At 36.0% G+C, this 20,734-nt stretch overlaps 1 protein-coding gene across 5 annotated transcripts in view; it reads right to left on the bottom strand.

The window, feature by feature from the left end:
• LOC108717391 (cotranscriptional regulator FAM172A homolog) overlaps nt 1-20,734 on the bottom strand; it is a 288,433-nt gene that overhangs the window by 167,488 nt on the left and 100,211 nt on the right. For all 5 annotated transcript variants that reach the window (XM_041568521.1, XM_018264673.2, XM_018264668.2 and 2 more), the window contains exon 7: nt 667-888. In XM_041568521.1, the coding sequence (XP_041424455.1) occupies nt 667-888 (222 nt within the window). The remainder of the gene's footprint in view (nt 1-666; nt 889-20,734) is intronic.

Below are 20,734 nucleotides of genomic sequence, written 5' to 3'. Positions count from 1 at the left end.
TGTTATTTCTCAGTGTTTTTTCATGTGCCAAATACATTTTCCAGGCACAAAAGAGTGTTTGTTCTTTTCTAGGCCAAAAAAGAACATGGATAAATTCTAATAATGCTGTTGGAGTTTTCTAGCAAAACCAAATGCATGGCAAATGCTAAGCAAAGGTTAGCATTCACACCTGCTCTGGACTTTTGTTCAATATTTTTGCAAAATAGGCTGTGCGATTATGAAGTTTTATTACATACACTGCGAATGTTCAGTCATTTGTTGTGCGAGAAGTCATTGAGGTTTGTAATCAGTCAAAAAAGTAGCATGGTGTTTGAGACTGTTTTTTGCTCTGAAAAAACATATTACATATGCCAATAATACTGCTATTGGTGTATGACTATGAAGATTTTCATTCATCCAGGTCATAGTATATCTAGTATAGGTCAATCTAAAAACAACTGGACTTGCTGAGTGCTATTGGTGTATTTTCTCATGTTTTTCCCACGTGAAAAAAAACAATATTTTTTTTCTAGTAAAACAAAATGATTTTGCCATGAAACTGTAGACAAAACAAAATTGCTCATCCCCCCAAAAGGAACCTTTGTATCAAGAATTATTGTACATATGGTGTACTAAGCCGTTTAACATTGTTATATAGAGTACTGACAGTGAGTCTGATTTACTTACTCTGATGTACACTTGTAAGGTATCCTTTTCCTTTTGGGGATTCCGGTATTTTTCATAAAAGTCCCTCCGTTTCTTAGTTTCCTTTGGATTTCTCTCCCTCCTCTCTCTTTTCTCAGCAGGTTCATCAGAACTGTCTGGAGAAGGTTGTTCTGCCTGGACCTTGCTCTTTTCCACTTCAATGTAGTTTTCATTGGGATTTAGCACAATAACTGCATAGCCTTCCTGTTAAAAAACAATGATGCATGGTAAATGATAACATCTGGCTGGCAAACTGCTATTCAACATGGTTTCAACAGTTATTCATGCATGTAAATTCTTATAACCTTGAAATATTGTATTGGTAGTAGATCTGTTCCAGCCAAGACTCCATAGTCATGCAAGTAGACAATAGCAACTACAGACATACTGCTTTCAATAGCAGTATACTAATAAAAATCTTACATTCAATCTGGTTTTTTTTTCTGGGGTCATTGATAACAAGAGCCAGATAGTATTTTTATTCAAAGGCCTGACAGATGCAGACTAATGCAAATGCTAAAAATACAAAAACCATAAAACAACTGAAAAAGGTCAATATTAAACATAGAAAAACACTTTAATCTTTCCCTTTAAACGTGGTATATATAGCATTCTTTCTGCTATTAGGAAAGTGATCAATGTTACTTTTCCATGTGGACAGAATGGCTGAACTAGATTTGAGATGGACGGCTTACTCAGGACACACACACACATCATGTCAAGCAGTGTACCCATGTACTGTAGGCTTTTTTCTGGCATTTTCAGAGATATTACTGTTTTAAAGCAAGGGCAACATAGGGCAGGTAAAGGAGAACATACACTATTGTAAAATCTATAAACCTGTACTAGATGTTTAATTTATATGTTTTATAAATATACATAATATATTATATTAAATTTATAATTAAATATATTAGATTTATAATTAAATGTATAATATCTACATAAATTTAATGATTTGTGTGTTCCTCAACCTAAATCTCTTGCTGGCTGAAAACTAAACGCTCATGCTGTGAGTCAATGACAGATTTCTCCTGCTCTAATTGGCTGGTTCTTGAATGAGTCAGCTCTGTGGCGGAATTACCAGGGGAGCAGGGGGTGCGAGCGGGCCAGGGCCCGCACCCCCTCAGGGCCCCCCGGCAGCTCGCGCGCCACTGAAATTCGGGCCGTACGGAGGGGGAGGGGGCGGGGGCCCGGCTGCACGTCACGCACCAGGGCCCGCCCCCCTCTAGTTAAGTTACTTAGTCAGCTATTTGCAAAGCAAAACTGACAAACAGAATGGTTGAGTGATTTACAATAAGAAAAAAATACTGAGGACTGAGGAAATTACAAATAATCCATTATATGTCTAAAGTAGAAGGGAATATAATAAAACATAATAAAAATGTATAAAACATATTAAGCATTCCCTTCAGTGTACGTACAATTCCTCTTTAATAAGAATTGAACTATAAAGCCTGCTTTGTAATTCCAGTACAATCGACAAGTAGTTGCAAGTTGTGCTTTACTGTAGAAAACATGTTTGCTTTTTATTTTTTATACACAGCTCTGGAAACACATACTAGATGGAACAGCAATAACTATTGGCCTTTATCCTGCCGTGTAGCAAAGAGCAGCGTTGCTTCTGATTTGTTAATCATGTCAGAGAAAAAGCCGCAGCACAAATTGTGGTGTCAACTGCTTCTCAAGTAGATTAGTAGCTTGTAACTACATCTATTCCTTATATTGATCAAGAGCAAAACAAGACAAAAACTGCAGCGCAACATGTGCAATTATGATTTACTTGTGCTCCATAAACCTCAGAGATATTGTTTCCCTGGAACCTCTCTTTTCGGGACTGTGCTAACTCAAGTTCTGAAGCATACATACCTATATAGTCTTATATCCTTATTTCATGTAATGGCATGGACTCGCACCCTAAATAATGGGTAACAGCTGAGTAGACCCTGTCTCAGGAGATAAACCTATACCTGTGAAGAGAGCAACATTACATCCCAGAGCTTTCCCAGCTGAGGAACAAGCTACGGCTTCAGAGTTTTATGCAAAAGGTAATGGGCTATAGAGAAACAAGACAAGTCACTGCATATTACAAATGGCAATAAGCATAGTAAGTATTATGTGGACAAATACTGCATTGCATAAAAAAAGTTGCTTAGGTTCATGGTCTCAGATTCCAAAACGTATCCTTAGAATATAAATTGCCATATCTAATTTCGATACTTTGGTTTTGGTCAATCTAGTATTCAGTGAACACTGTCCTTCATAATTCCTCCTCTTGTGTAAATCTATTGGCAATGGGTACCTTTAGAATGGATATAATATTATCAGGTTTCCTCAAACTCAGCCATAACAACTAATACATAGGAACCAGCTAAAGGTCAGTGTCTGTTTTTTAATATCCGATATCCAATGGCCAAGCATATATTCAGGAGGTTCTTTACTAAAAGCCGAATTTATCTCATAATTAAAACATAAAAGCTTGATCAAACTCCCATGCCGCCTTATTTATTAATAAAATAACTTGAATAAATTGGATTGCCCCAAAAAGCCCAATCAGATAAATTTGAGGTTTAATAGATAACCTCCTCATATAAACTAAAGAAGTTGCTAATAATACCAATGAAGGATTTCCCTAACCAACAGACCTGAAGGACTGCGAGAACTGAAAAGTAAGGGTGCTCATTGGAGGAGAAAGGCTTAAATATTGGCCACATTTGTATGCTAATTTATGTTCACATATAACCTGATCCAGCAGCTTGTTTCCTGCACAATAGGGAAAAGGCTATTCCAGGGATGGGCGAATTTGACCCGTTTTGCTTCGCCAAAAATTCGCCGCCGGCGAAATGTCGCAGACGCCCATTAAAGTCTATGGGCGTCAAAAAAATTGACGAAACTGTTTTGACGCGCGTCTTTTTTTTTTTTGACGCACACTGCCATACGAGGTGAAACGAGGCGAAAAAATTCGCCCATCCCTACTATTTGCCTGATATGGTCTTTTAAAATCACACTTGTGAGTAGCATTTTAATGAAAAAAAAATGTACATTTTTTTTTCTTCTTTTTTTTATAATCGACACTATTAATGCACACCATTTGTTCTTTTGTTAATTGTCTATTTAGTATTACCTATTATTTATTTAGTAATATTTAGTGACATTTTTGGCTGGCTAAGTATGGGTTCATAGCATCTTAAACCTAAAACACAGTGAGAAGAATGGTACATCTACTCTCAGTAGTTATCAGCTGTAGTCCTAAACTAATAACAGAAAACTACAATGGGGCAAATTCACTAAGCCGCGAAGCGCCGAACGCTAGCATTAATTCGCTAGCGTTTGGCATTTTCGCTACTGCGCAAATTCACTAACGAACGCTGGCGTAGTTTCGCTAGTGTAACTTCGCAACCTTACGCCAGGCGAAACTTCGCTAGCGACGAAACTACGCAAATTCACTAACTTGCGCAGTGTACTGAATGCTACCTTTTACGCTAGACTTCCTTCGCCACCTCAGACCTGGCGAAGTGCAATAGAGTAGATAGGGATTGTTTAAAAAAAAGTCAAAAATTTTTCTAAATCCCAAAAAACGCTGGTGTGTTTTCTACATGATGGCTGATAGGCTGAAAAAGATCGAAAATTTTTTGGGGCTCCCCTTCCTCCCCCCTACATTTCCTGACTCATGGCAACTTACCTAGACAGTGGGCACATGTGTAGGGCAAAATACAATTTTTATTTGCTGATTTGAAGGTTTTCTAGGCATTTGTAGTGCAGATACGTGTTCCTCCATTGAAATTTGAATTTCGCGCCGTATGCAAATTAGCCTTCGCTAGCGCAACTTCGCTTTATATAGCGAATCAACGCTAGCGCAACTCCACAACCTTACGCTACCCCTGTGCGCAACTCTGTGCGGATTTTAGTGAATTTGCGGAGCCCTGGCGAAACTACGCCTGGCGAAGTGCGGCGAAGTTGCGCCTGGCGCAACTTCGCATCTTAGTGAATTTTCCCCAATGTGTCTGGGAGCATGCAATTGTCTCTGGTACCAAGGAGAGAAACCAAAATAAAAAATATTGGGAGTTCCAGGGAAAACTTTAAAAGCCTATATCTTCACTGCCCGCCCAATGGAATATACTATGCTTCCATTGGGCTGCTGTTCTTCAGGACTGTTATCTTCCCTATTAATAGCCTAAATCAACAAGCCTGACCTTAGATAAACAGTCTGCTACATGTTTTATTCCAGAATAAAAAGGTTTTACACTATATTTTGCGCTTTTAACTTCTTCTAGCAAGAGGTAACATCTAACAGCTCCACTTCTGCAATCTTTAACAAGTGAGTTTTAAAGTTAAATGTCTAAGTACCCATCCAACACTGACATGCGGTGATTGTTAAAAGGGTAACTGCACCTAAGGTGATTTTTTGGAACATATGAAGTTGTAGAACTACAATATTTCAAATAATACTACACTATAAAATACTTTTTGGTGGGGACGGCATGACGCCCAGCCGCTTGCTGAGAAGCACTGGAGACGCACAGCTCCCCAGTGTTCCAGGGCTCCTGCTCTTGCTAGAGCGGTCTAGCCCTGTTTATGGGGGCAGCCATTCAAAGCACAGGCGTTACTGTTCCATTAATATTGTGCAATTGTCCCTAGTCACTATATCATATAGACATGTGGGAAGGTAACCAGAAAACAGCTCCCTGACACAAGATAACAGCTGCCTGGTAGATCTAAGAACAACACTCAAGAGTAAAATCCAGGTCCCACTGAGACACCTTCAGTTACATTGAGTAGGAGAAACAGTAGCCTGCCAGAAAGCAGTTCCATCCTAAAGTGCTGGCTCTTTTTGAAAGCACATGACCAGGCAAAATGCCCTGATATGGTTGAATACACACCAATATTACAACAAAAAAAATACACTTGCTGGTTCAGGAATTAAAGTGGACCTGTCACCCAGACACAAAAATCTGTATAATAAAAGTCCTTTTCAAATTAACCATGAAATTAAATTATTAAAGCATTCGTAGCTGTTGTAAGCTCATTTAAAAAATTTCAGCTGTCAATCAGGCATAGAGGTGGGGCAGACAATTACTTTCACTTTCCATTCAGCACTTCCTAGATGTCTCTGCTCTCCACATATTCCCCCCTTTCTCTTCACAATTTGTGTAGCCAGTGCATGGGGATGGACATCAGGTCCCCCATTCTGGTGCACAAACAAGATTCTGAGATGATGCAAGACTTGCCTTAATAACATTGTCCACACAATGGCTCCTGCCTGCTTGCTATAATTATGAATTCCCAGACTGAAGGAAGCTAGATTGAAATAATTTATATAGTGTAATTAAAGTTCATTATGCTTGACTAATGTGATAAAATGGAATTTTGATTATTTTTTTGGTCCCCTTTAAATTATATGGTAAGAGTGAATTATTTGCAGTGTAAACAGTGTCATTTAGAAATAAAAACTACACCATAAAAATCATGACAGAATCCCTTGAACATGCCTCATTCAGTAAATATTGTTGGCAGGTCCCTTTGGGCTGCAGCCACACCAGTCACAAAAGGAGGTGAAAGTTATTTGCAATGTGGTTTTTCACACTGACTTAAAGTATGTTCTGCCCAACCACAGCCACAGATTGCACTTACCAGCTCTTTTCAGTAAAGCTCCTCAGTCAAATCATTTCTGAAATAATCAAATGTATCCTCACCATCCCTCTCTCATCATCTGTTTCTCTTAATTTTGTCTTCCTGCAGCAGTTGGGTTTCAGATATTCATTAACAGTTAGATCCATTATATCATATTGGGGGGCTCCCTTTCCTAGCAGATGAATTGGAGCTCACTCAAATAACTGTTTCCAGTACAAAAAAATCTAACAAAATAACGCCTTTTGCACAAATTCTGCATGTAGATTTTGATGTCTGTCTGTTGATTTTAATAGAGTGAGCTCTAACACATCTTCCAGGCAAAAGGAGCCCCCCTATAAGATACTGTATATTGGATCTAACTGTCAATGAATATCTGACATCCAACTGCTGCATGAAGACAGAATAAAGAGAAACAGATGCTGAGAGAGGGATAGTGAAGATGAACCTGATTATTTCAGCAACAGTACAGAATATTTAATTGATTATATTTAGAAAACTTCTTATACTAAAGCTTATACTAAATTTTCATTTTCGTGATAATTCCCCACTAAAAATGACATTTAAAAAATTAACTAGAGAAAAGTTCTTATCAAAATATTACAAATAGTCCCATTAGCCTCTTGTTTCACGAGGACTGGAATACTTAGCACAAGGCACAAACAAAGCAGACAAACCACAGCCCTATAAATCTTCAAAGTGGGAAAATTTGTCTTTGAGCTATTGATTATGTAGAGGAAAATTACTGAACTCATTTGTCCATCTTTATGAGGACACAACGTCAATTTTTTGTACAAATGTGTTAAGAAATAAACCATTATTCTCAGTTAAAAAGCACTGTAGTTGAAATCAATGGAGGACAGTTGCTTCTCAGTTGGATTTTTAACAGAGACAATTTCTCATTGTGAAACCAGTTCATCTGGAAAAAGTAAAAATCTGTCCTTATTATTTACATGTGCAGTCTGTGCTGATATACAGAATTAAGTATGGTGCCATATAAATAACAGCATCTCTTAAACATAATAAATAATATAAATACATTTTCTTGGTAGATTTACAGTTGCTCATGGGAAATCCTTTTCTTTATTTTATCTATGATAACATTGACTTTGCATGCTATTTATACTTTTGCCATTGAAGTATTTGCTTGATGCATTTACATTACCTATCTGATGCTCCATGTTCCTCTATGAGGGAGCTGCCCTATTTGTGTTGCAGTAGTCTGTGGGAGGCACATTTATCAAAGGTCGAATTCAAATGTACATTCAAATAGGGGGATTAAAATTAGAATATGTAAATTTTGACACCAATAAAAATTCGAAAAGTCTAATTTACTATTTAACCCTTAGGGGCAGATTTATAAAGGGTCAAATTCAGAGTTCATGGGAGTTATTTATCTAATTTGAATCGAATTCTCCGGAAAAAACTTGAATGTCAGGAAGGCAGCAAACAACTCCAAATTGATCCCAGGATGTCTCCCATAGGCTAAAACAGTAATTTGGCAGGTTTAAGGTGGCAAATAGTTGAATTTGAGGTCTTAAAAGGCAAGGTATGATACATTTTGAAAATCAAATTCGAATTTAAAAATAAAAACCTTGAATCGAATTTGGTGGAATTCGAATTAAAATTTTCACTTTGACCCTTGATAAATCTGCCCATTAGTGTTACAAAGTCTAACTGACAGGCTGAAAAAGGACAGTGAAGTTGGCAAAATAGTCAGGTTTAGGAACTTCAACAATTACTTACAAAAGCAGCCCTATCAGTGAAAAACCATCAACATGACCTTTAGGTAACTTTTAATGTACATTAATATTTTGAAGAACATTTTTTTAGTGTCAGTATAATTTTACAGTGACCACTGATCTTCATAGTAATTTGGTCCCTGAATGTGGTTGGGTGCTCCAAACTCAATGAAGATGCCATGATGGGACCATCTCATGTAAACGCTGAAATCTAACACCTACAGCAGCATTAGCTGAACAAGCTGACTTCATTTGGGGATAGTATTGCATTATAAAATTTATAAGCAATGCATTGTTTTTTAAACATTTACAATGCGTTCAGAAAGCAGTAAATGCTGTGCCACGGTGTATGGGCCCTTAAGGAGAATCACTGGGCTCTATTTATTGCATCAACTTAATGCACATACTACCTTTTATTATGAGATAATGTCAAGAACTCATGCAATGCATTCCATAGGCAATTCTGTTACATAAACTGTGCAGTTACTTAAACCAACATATTCTGCAACATACACACACAATACAAATAAGCACAGACTTTTTTGTTCTATAGCCCTGCCTTAGCTTCCTCATTGCTGAAGTCCCCTCAACCCAAGAAAGCTAAACGTTAAGTGTTTGATTTTAGCCTTGTAAATAGTTCCAATTCCTTGTATTATTAAAAGCTGCATCTTAATGACTTAGGGTAAGGCCAGTCGAGGAGATTTGGGGAGATTTTGTCGCCTGGCGACTTATCGCCACGTCTTTTGCGCGACTATCTCCCCGAACTGCCTCATCGGTTTTTCCCCATAGGCTACAGCGCAAAATCGCCTGCGCTAATGCACACGCGGCGATGCTTTTTCAATAGTCGCCCAAAGTTGCCTCACTGTAGTTCGGGGAGATAGTCACGCAAAAAACGTGGCGATAAGTCGCCAGGCGACAAAATCTCCCCGAATCTCCTCGTCTGGCCTTACCCTTAGACTTTTGGCCACAGCATGTTATAATTGGTTGAGGTACTATAATCCTCACCAGAGCCAGAACTAGGGGTAGGCAGAAGAGCACGTGCCTAGGACACAACAAAGGAGGGGAGAGGCTATCCCTAGTTCAAGGTCATGGAGGATTGCTAGACCCCATTCCTCAATTCCCCCCCTGCTCCCCACAAATTCTCTTGAGTGTGCACATGCTGAGTGGGGGGGTGCATTTGACAGCAGCCTTGGGTCCAACTTTTGATTGGCCTGGCACTGATCCTCGCTGTTCAATAAAAAATAAAGATTTTTATTTTGTGACGATGACAACTTCCTGCAAAACCAAAGGTTTAACATAGACAACTAGGGGCAGATTTATCAAAATGTGAGATTCAAGCTCACCACAGAAAAACTCAACCCAATTCCCTCAACATTTTTAGAAGCATATTAATCAAATGGTGAACTCTAACTTTCACACAGTGATGAATAAACTTCTAAAATCCCATAAGAATGAATAGAACAGAGGTAAGCACTTATTTCACATTTTGATAAATCTGGCCCTTAAGTTACTATTTTTATCGCTCCTGCATACTAAGAAACACAATTTGTTAACATAACACAGTTGTATCAACAGACTTATATACAATTACTGCTTTGCCGTGTCAAAAGAGAGGGTGGAAAATTGGCAGTTAAAAATCTAAAACATACACAATAACACTGTATGCTCCAGGGATACGTTAGAGACATTTTTAGTACTAAGCCTAGAAACCAATCAGAAGCATCTGAACAGAATGACTAAAGCGAGGGAGCTAAGCTCTTAATTTGAGGACTTTTCTAAAGACATGACTTGGGCTGAAAATGAAAGAAAATGCTAGTGGCCTGTGTTTTGTGCACATTTTGCCAACTGTCTGTTCACAGTATTTCCAAGCTGTACCTCAGCACCTTCCTTGAATTCCACTGCTGCAAGAATTCTTCATTTGCTGCCAATCCCACATTATCCTGACAAATTCCCATCTTCAAATACTCACAGAAAGAAATGATCATGCTAAGCAAAGAAAATATGCCACAAAACGGGTTTAAAGGACCACCTGTTGTCTATTATTTTTGCATAGCACTTACTCATAAATCATAACACAAAGTAATTAATCAAGCTGTCAAATAGTGGGTCAAGGGTTATGTCAAAGTGTCAGGGGGTTAGGCCTGGGCTGATAGAGGTCAGGGTCACACTGCATTCCTCATTATCAAGTTGGGATGAGAGACCGGCTCAAGCAAACAAAAGTGAAAGCAGATGGAGAAGTGAGTGGATTGAAAGAAGAGGGGGGGGAAAATGAATACGAAAAATTTCACAGACAAAAAGAAAGGCGAACAACGTGTCAGCTGCCTTCAAAGAAAGGAGAGAATAGAAGGAGAATACATTGACACGGACTCAAAAGACATCACATACGACAGGGAAAATATGGTTCTTGCTATGCAAATAACTAGAGACAGGAAAATTTGCTCTGTTAATTTGCTGAGGAAAAGTAATACTAGAAATTGCTGTAATTTACACAGTTTTAAAGGAGTATGAAGCATTTGAAAAAGCAAGACTAGAGCACACATAAAATGTGACAGAATGTAGGGTATGTGTAGTTTTCCAAAATAACGAAAAAAATATTTGTTTTGGTGCTTTAAGAGAATGAAATGAATGCTGTCTGTAATAATATGTGTGTATACATGCAGCAGTTTGTATATTTTTATTTATATAGCGCTGCTTGAGGGAAAAGCACTGTACAGCAAAACAATAAATTAGTAGTCACAAACTAGGGGTCACTGCAATAATAAGTAACAATAAGTGCATTATTAGAAAAACAATTCACATATATAAAATATAATTACACTCAGTGTCCAGGAGACAAAAGGATGGAGGAACCTAACCCGTGGGGCTTACAGTCTAAATGGGAGGGCAATTTATAAACACAATTCAGAGGGGTATTAAAGTGCTGTAGGTTACATTGTGTGACACTGTCATACAAGTGCCAGTTCCTAGTTATCCAGGTTTGAAATATTCTATAATGCAAGGCTGTTCAACAGTTTGTGGGTGTATATCATTCACTGCATATTATTAGGTTATTTACCATGGTCTATATCTTTGAATGACTGCATTCAGAAAGCAGGATCTATTGATTTTTCAGTAATTATCTTATGGTCGGACCACTTTCTAAATGCCTTTGATGCACCCATAGAGTATGAATATAATTTCTACAAACAATACAATGATTTTTTTTGCTGTAATTAATCCATTGCACAAATGATCCTTTGCAGGTAAACAAAAACTGCAAATACTGACTGCCTATTTCCCTTAGGATGACATCCGTTATAAAATATTAGATCAATATATTGGTTTTTGCGGAATATTGTGCAAAATTAGCTGTCAGCCCTTCCTCAAAATCTTTGTTAATCTCATTTTGAATGTTTGCAGCTTCATCCACACATGCATCAATGTCAGCTCCTTGGTTACTGAACTGCTGTACTTGGAAGAAGATATAATTAAAATGTTTTGGCACAGAAAAGGTGAAATTGTATCTTCCACTGTTCCCAGAGGAATCTGTAAAACATGTCGGATATAATGACAAACACACAACCTTGTCTACAGCTTTGACATTTTAGGTCAACCAAGTGCTATTTATTTCAAAACATTCACTTTGCACTTTCCCAATGCTGTTACCTGCTGTGTTAACAACTTTTAATGGGTAATATTGCAAGGTTCTTTAAAAAAAAAAAAAATTGATTCCCGTCTGAGTAATGAATTCTCATTATGAACTTTACTTGGGGAATAAAAAGTGACGACTGTTATAATAATGATTAGCTATTATTTGATAGTTCATCCAAACATGAACCATTAGAATTGCACTTCTACACAGATTTAATCAGGCTCCACTTGAACAGGATCAGAACTCTGGGGGCATTTATGATGTACAGAGGCCAGTAACATGTTCGTGTTAGTCTTTCTATCACTTGAGAATTTAATGACAATAATGCAATGAAAGCAGAATTCAAGATGTACCAAAGGCTTCCTGGTATTATAGAGTTTGAAATGCCATTCAAAGCTTATAGTGGACTTGGTGCTCAAGTAAAAAACTGCAAACAATAACAGTAATATAATAAGTATTTTGAACGTTTTTGGGTTCTGCGGATAAAATGAATTGGAATGCCAAAATAGAGCAGAAGAAGTTTAGAGGTGAATAAAAAGGAACTTATCAAGGAGACAGTTGAATATAAGACATTTGTCGATCCAATACTTTTCTCACTATAACATTATATTTTTAATAAATGTTTATGCATTGTACTCATATGCATTTTGCTTACAATGGACAAGAAGTCCCCTGGGCTCAGCAAAGGTTCCTGGTTCTGGGTATCTAGATAGTGACTTTATGATATGTCATAAAGTTATGTAAGCATACATCACGGATTTTAATAAAACAAATTTTAAACCAATCAGTATAATATTATAAGGAGCAACCATTTCCTGTATCTCTTGATGATTGTGCAGTATTTTAAATTTGCCAACTTGGAAAAAAACCTCATTCAAAACAAAAAAAATATGGTACATCATTGCCATTCAAAGAACTTTAGCCATAGCTCATGTAAATTTCCATAACCACCCCTGTAGCCAACGTCATAAGAAACTGCATATAGATTGGAAATGTGCACTACAGAATTTGACAATATCAACGGGACAGATTGTAAATATATTTATTATACACTATATGAGCTAACTTCTACATGGGAATGACTAAATAAGTATGTGGTATATACGGACACAACATTTTGGTTTTGAAATGAAACACACGGTCCAAGTCTTTAACTCTGAACCAATGAATATAATTAAGATTGGACATTACACAATCTGTACTATAATCCCTGTAATAGTCTTTTATTATCAGTGCCAGAATATATATATATATATATATATATATATATATATATATATATATACACATATATATATATATATATATATATATATACACATACACACATACATACGTCTACCCCTAACTACAAATATGTCTAAATGTTTAGACAGGCACCACTTATCTTTCAGAACCTTGAGATTCATCAAACATTAAGAAAACCCAATAGGGTTGACAGGTATGTTGATCCCTGTAGAAAGATTAAAAGGTAATTTTTAAACACTTTGAAGTTCATTGTCATAAAGAGAGAAAGATTATTTACAAATGAAAAAAATTCAAGATCACTTAGAAGTCTTCCCAGAAATAGACCTGCTAGGAAATTCCCCCAATGATCATACTACAATGTAAATAATACTAAGTACGATATACCATCTTATTTTTACAGAAAATGCAGTTGTCTAGAGATGGATCCTTGATGTCCAAGATTAAATTCCTGAGTCAAACTCTTGTGACAATACGTGGGTTATTTAATTCTGTTGTCTACTTAAAGAACTAAAAACCCCTACAGCTAAAATCCCCCATTGCCTTCTCCACTGGACCCCTTTCCTGCCTTTACCCCGCATAGTGTTCAGCAAATACAAGTGTCCCATCCAGCCACACTGACCTAAATTTGCAGAGTAGCACAGCAGAGCTCAGGGGCACTATGTTCAGTTGCTTTGGTATCTTCGTGAACTGAGTGCAGACACTCCAGCCTTTGGAAAAGGAAGAAGAGGCTCCGGAAGATACCAAAGCGACTGAACATGGCGCCCCTCAGTTCCGCTGCGTTAATCTGCAAATTTAGGTCAGTGTGGCTGGATGGAACCCATGTTCTAGCTGAACACAATGTGGAGATGAAGCAGGGAGGGGGCCAGTGGAGAAGGCGAATGGGGCTTTAAGCTGTAGGGGGTTCAGTTCTCCTTTAAGTGTGTAGGGTGTTGGAGTTTGGAACTAAGGAATCAAATACTGGATTTAACCAAGCCCTGTATGTGCACCACTTAAGCGGCAGTCCTCGACAGTCCAGTCCGACACTGACTCTATTTAAAAATATAGTTCATATTTAAAGGGGAACTATTGCAAACGTGTAAATTTAATATAAACTTCAGCATAAGGAAAAAAAAAAAAACCTTCAAAAGCCTCTAGAAGGGAATTGGGTGTTGAATTTATTCTCCAGCTTTACATAAATATGCCCATAAAGCTGATGAAATTCACACAATCCTCTGTACCCTAAACAGGTTTTTAGTATCATTTTATTTTACAAGGCATAAATGCACATCTCCATATTGTTCAACTTACCACAAACTCCTATATTCCCAGCCAACTGATTAACATTCATAAAAAATTAATGTGGTAAATGGAAGCGTACAGCATGGGAATAATGTACATCTGTATGATGTCTTTGTGTACCTCATAAAATCTTTTGAAAAATATAATAGCAGGGGGGAAGGCTAAAAGAAGAAACCTCTTGTGAAACATAAATAGTGATGGTACACTGAGAAAATCTCTTTTTAACATATGTAAAGAATTCCATAAAAATCTACATTTTTGTCTTAAATGTCACTGAACAGCTTAAAGACAGAAAATAAAAGATTTGTAGGGTCTCTTTGAAAGATAGATAAATCACAAAGGGGAAGTTTCAAAGCAAGTGGAAGGTACAGATAGCACACGTCAGGCACTAAAATAATAATACTATCACTAATGTATAAAACACCAAAGCCTTCTTTCATGATTTACCATTTAAATTTACAGCAAATTACAAAAATAAAAAGATAATAAAAAAGATGTCTGATTTTAAAAACTGGTCAAGACCAGACTAAAGAAAATGTAGCTCACTAAAAGTAAACTCTTTTTATAATAGTTAAGATACTTGGCACACATTTGTTTATTTAATAAATAAATAATAATAATATTTTCATACTATGCAACACTCATAAGATTTTCTATACCAGATGGTTTGGCTTCATCCGTGGGGTTCTAAAAATATGACTGGGATGACCCTGGTGAAAATTTACTAACAGAGCGGTGCCATGGAAACCAGTCAGTTCATTAAATTAAATTTTCTTACTGCAGTAGATTGGACTAATTGCTAATGGCACCTATATTAATAAATAAACGCTCCGGTATGGCATTAGTGGCCTTTCTTTTATACTAGACTAGCTTGCTTTATGTCTAATTTTAGCAAAGTTAAGTGTTCACATGAGTTGCTGCCCCAACGAAGCTTACAATAAAATGTACCTTTCAAATTTCAATGTGGGTCAATCAGAGAACCCAATTAACAAGGAGGAATATATGAACTCCACAGAAGTAGCACCATGCTATCATACTCATGCTGCCCATAACATTAGAAATAGGAGGAGTGCCTAAGGGTACACCATTAGTTACTGCTTAGGTGTGAGGTCTGTTTCCCTTTAAAATTCAGCACTGCAATACCTCATCTTTAGAATATGTCTTAGCATCCAAAATGTTACCATCTTACTCAACAGACTAGGGACATAAAACTAAGCAAAATAATATGATTTATTAAAGGAGTGGTTCAACTTTAACTTAACTTTTAGTATGTTGTTGAATGGCCACTTCTAATCATCTTTACAACTGTTCTTTATTATTTTTTATAGCATTTTAATTATTTGTCTTTTTTTTCTGACTCGTTCCAGCTTTCAAATGGAGGCCACTGACCCCATCTAAAAAACAAATGCTCTGTAAAGCTACAAATTTACTGTTAGGGATACTTTTAATTGCTCATCTTTCTATTCAGGCCCTCTCCTATTCATATTCCATTGTTAGGGTAGGTTGGACCCTAGAAACCAGATAGCTGAAATTGCAAACTGGATAGCTGCTGAATAAAAAAATAAATAACTTAAAAACCACAAATAATAAAAAATGAAAATCAGTTGCTAATTGGCTCAGAGTATCACTCGCTACATCATACTAAAAGTTAACGCACAGGTAAACAACCCCGTTAACGTTTTTTTTATCATCACTTATTTGAAGTATGCTGAAACACTGCAAATTTGCATATTCAAATATAAACAACATAAAATTATATTAATCAGCCCAATCCTAATCATGCAGGAAGTGCTGAGATTCAGTAGAACCTCAAACGTAGCCATTATGATCTCTTGGTGCCCCAACAACCTCTATGTTATAAAGATGTACTGCACAATGGGTGAATACACCTGTTCCAAGATATTGCAAAGACTGCAATGAGTATAAATAATCTGGTAGGTGATCCTTAAACTGTGAAATATGGTCCTGAAATATACTGCACAACAGTGTAAAACACCTCTATTGATAAAGGCTTTTTCTTACTGTTCTCCTACAGTGACAGGAATGGTACCCACCCATCACTGAGGAAACAGGGTCAATTCTGGACAGAAAACGTGTGTGTGAATTTTTGAGTCTTAATCTGCCCCAGGTGCACAGCGACACTGTCTACACATTAAGATTGACTAATATGGCAGGTCATACTTTTAGTCAGATAATCCTGGGAGATGTTTTTTTAACCAGAAGCAAATCTTTAGCACCTAAAGGGGTTACTGTTAAAAGAAATAAAATTTTAATTACCATTTTAATATTTTCATTTTATTTTAATTCAAAGAAAAACTGAATAGTTTGTAGTTGAGAAAGAAGCCTAGAACACATTTTTATCATCTTTAATGGATAATTTATATTGGAACACATTCAATAATCAGGGTTCTCTTCATGCAAGGCAGGGTCCAAACAGTTTACATAGGCTTGCTACATTCATTTTCTTGTTATATATGTAGAAATATGTTTTCTTCCCTTTGCTTGCTAAGTTTAGCATTCTACTATCCTGTTCTAGAAGTTTTGTGTCTTCCTCTGGATCTGGATGAGCAATATTGGATGTCACATTGAAGAGTTGAACTTCATGTCATTATTTACACAAAAACTAAGTATATAAAACTTAATTAACTGATTAAACACCATTATCAATCTAAAACATGTAATGTATACCGTCTCCATCTTATTAACTGTTAATATTAATTTGGCCATGCAAACGGATTTGACCAGCCACATAATTTAAAAAAAAATCTCAACAGGGTCCGGTTTTTGTTCTGCTTATTTTATTAAGGAGGTCCCTTTTTGAAGCAACTAATGACATTTTATGGCTAAACCGAAGGTCACCTTCTTCCTTCTTAATCCCTTTAACCCTTTCTGATGCTGTTGACAGTGATCTTTATTCAGCCTCTTGACACTATTGACATTTTCCTACTTAAGGTCTCTTCCAGTATCCTTCACTGATTCTCCATTAATTCTTAAAGCAGATCCATCATTGTATTTACAGTGTCCAAAAGTGACCAATCAACTTCAGTCATGCCACGAAATACGTCTGTCCAACCACTATATCTGGTGTTTTTGTAGTTTATACTTTTGCTAACCTTTCTCTTACTATGTACTTTTTATCAATGTAGCTCCATAAAATAATTACAAGAAGCCCAAAACTTTCATTCTGAAGTCTATTAAAATTTCTGTAATACTCTGAATAAATCTCCTAAAACTTAAATTTGGATACCATATTTACAATAGCACTTGATGTTAGACAAGGTGTATAGTAGTATAAATAGCATTGACACCAATACTTTGGGATGCATTATTTTGAAAAAAATTATAAGTCAACATGTTGCTTCATGTAAAATAATTATATGTAACACTGTTCAGCCTGCTTCTAGTATTAGAAGTACATATTATATCTAGGCTGTGATTCCATTACAGGGGAACCCAAGAAAGAAAAAAAAAGTATATTGTAAGAAAATGTAATAATAGACATGAAACATTTTCAGTTATTATAAAATTTGTTGTGTGTGTATTTGCTGTTCATGGTGATAATTGTCTGTCCTTTGCTATTCTCTGCACTGTAAGTCCTAAATCATGTACCATTAGAATTATGTAGCAATAGCAAGTTCTCCTCCAGCCAAGAATGCAAATTCTAACAATGCCTTGCATGTTCTGAGATTTATAGGCCTGTAAAGAAAAAGAATCACAGTAGTGTGTAAGACTTGCTATTGCCCTTAAACATTATAACTGGTTGCACCACCTTTTGAAGTAATAATTACAACCAAAGTCTCCTCAAAATTTGATCTTTCACAGTGGTTTAATTTTGCTTTTCTTCTTTCAGATGTAAATGTGTAAGATCATTATCTTGTTGCATAACCCAATTACACTTCAGCTTTAGATGACTGGACATAGTATTTTCTGGTCGAGGTTGAAAGCATCCCTACACAACCACAAGTTTTGGGAGTAAACTTTATAGGGACAAAAAAAAGTTTGCAGTATTAAACTGCCCTGCATGCTGCTGTCCTAAATATATTTATTAAGGTTATTAACATACAGAGCTGTAAACATACAGAGTAATTTGGCACCCACTGGTAAGCATACTACTTGGGTCTGGCACTGATGCCCTTTAGATTCTGTTAATTCAGATATATACTCGTTTTAATTGTTGAATTCTTTGGAGGGAAAAGTGTATTACAGGTCAGTAGCCCATAGCAAACACTCACCAGGTAGCATTTGCTAGTCTGCTGTTTAAAAGCAAACACTGAAGCTGTTATTTACATTATCCCCTATTTTTAAAGAACAAAATCATTTGGATCAATTTGAGTGTCCTGAAATGGACAGTGAAAATAATATTTTGGATTGTGGGAAATTAAGTTACTCATTGGATATTACAATGTATTGGTTGCCATTATATTAGAGTATGCATTAATGAACAACGAGGGGATGAAAGGTTTTTTTCATAATACACAAACAGCCCATAGACAAAATGGTTTACCATGGGCCCATGGTTTACCAAAGAGCTTGATACATTCTAAACTTCCAATAAATATTTTTAAATAGTTTAAATAGTTTTCCTATGCTGCAACCATAACACCTAGCCTGCCTAGCACATATGTTTGCAGAAAAACGTCTTATGACAATTTGCTAGACAGTTCTAGCATAAGCTGCAATGCGGTTTATTTTTTACAGTAGGATATATATATATATATATATTAGATAGATATATATATATATATATATATATATATAGATATATATATATATAGATATATACATGTATATATTATATGTTTATGTAAAATTGTGTTGCCAACATTTTTGTATTTCTAGGTTTGGGTATACACTGGCCTGGCTTTTCCAATAAAGGATCTTATGGGGAAACATAAAAATAAAACTTTATGCTTGTGTCACTATTGCCAAATCCTGAGAGTAAATTTTCCGTACAGTGTGGGTAATGGGCCTTCAAAAGAAGCCACGGGATGCAGTGTCCTTGGTACCACTAACAGTAAATAAACGCTACGTATATACGGTAGGTCTAATTTGCTGTTTTTGGATAGTTCACGACCTGAAACCTTTAGTAAAATGAGACATTTGTAAATATATTTTCTCAACCCTATAAAGGTAGAGGACCTGGGTTTTTCCGGATAATGGAGCTTTCTGTAATTTATATCTTCATACCTTAAATCTACTAGAAAATCATGTAAACATTAAATAAACCCAATAGGCTGGTTTTACTTTTACTACTCCAATAAGGATTAATTATATCTTAGTTGGGATCAAGCTACTGTTTATTATTACAGATAAAAAGGAAATCAAAAGGAAATGTGGATTATTTGGATAAAATAGAGTCTATAGGCGACAACCATTCCATAATTCAGAGCTTTCTGGACAATGGGCTTCTAGATAACTAATCCCATTAGTTTATTAAATTGTTTAATCCTTTGGGGTCTCCCATCTTTCAACCCGGTGGATTGTACAGTGACAGAGGGTATCACTGAGACACAAAGATAAACTTGCTTGAACTCATTAAATAACCTTGGTCTAAATTTAAGCAACAACCGTTTAGCAATTATCTTCGATATGTCTAGTGCAGGTAGAACATTATAACATTGTTAATATATTAATAATGAGGACAGCTATGTCTAAATAATAATTTCAATATCATTTAAAAAATTTAAAATTGCTTGATGTGTGTTTTTACTCCTCTAATACACAGGGGGAAATCTGCCAAAAGATTTTTCATTATTATTACATATAAATAAACTACCTGCTGGTAAAACTAACCTTGTTTTTAAACATTCCTAATATCAATGAATGGCCAAACAAATTCATAAAGAAACTTCCTTATTCCAAGCTTACATATAGCATCACTTATTTAGCTACTTAGGAATTTTTCAGACTTTTAAAAGGCACATTAGGGCTTTATTTACTAAAACTCGAATTAATCCATTTTTTTTCATTAAAACAAAGTCAATCAAACGCCCATCCACAGATTTAACTTAATTATTAATAATTCTTCTAAAAAAAAAGTTGAAGCGAAAAAATGTTTCTGCAAATTTGTGCGTCAATTTGAATCATACAATTGACACTCCAAAAACTTGACTTTATCGAATTTATCTCGACTTTATTGGACGAAAACCCTGACTTTTTCAAATTATCCAGCACAGATGATGTCAAGAAACAACTTCAGGGACATCTGCCATTGACTTCTACATGAGCTCGACAAGTTTGAAATTGAGAAAAATTGAAGATTTAATAAATGGGCCCCCAGGAGTACAAATATCCAGAATGCTAATGACCATTTAGCAGAAATAATTCTACAGTAGAAATAATCCCGGTAAATGTAAAAACGAAGGGGAAAATATTGGGGTTCTAGTATATAATTTGGGTCCGATTATGCTCACATTTTTGGGCACAGGGATGCACAAGGCACCAATAATTATTTTTTTTTAGAAAATCCATCAACTGCCCCAAAATGTACAGTCCCCAGTAGGGATTAAAAAATGAGTTCATC

Source organism: Xenopus laevis, chromosome 1L, assembly GCF_017654675.1.
Source record: "Xenopus laevis strain J_2021 chromosome 1L, Xenopus_laevis_v10.1, whole genome shotgun sequence".
NCBI lineage: Eukaryota > Metazoa > Chordata > Amphibia > Anura > Pipidae > Xenopus > Xenopus laevis.
Note: the sequence above shows the minus strand (reverse complement) of the source record. Positions and strands in the feature narration are given on the sequence as shown.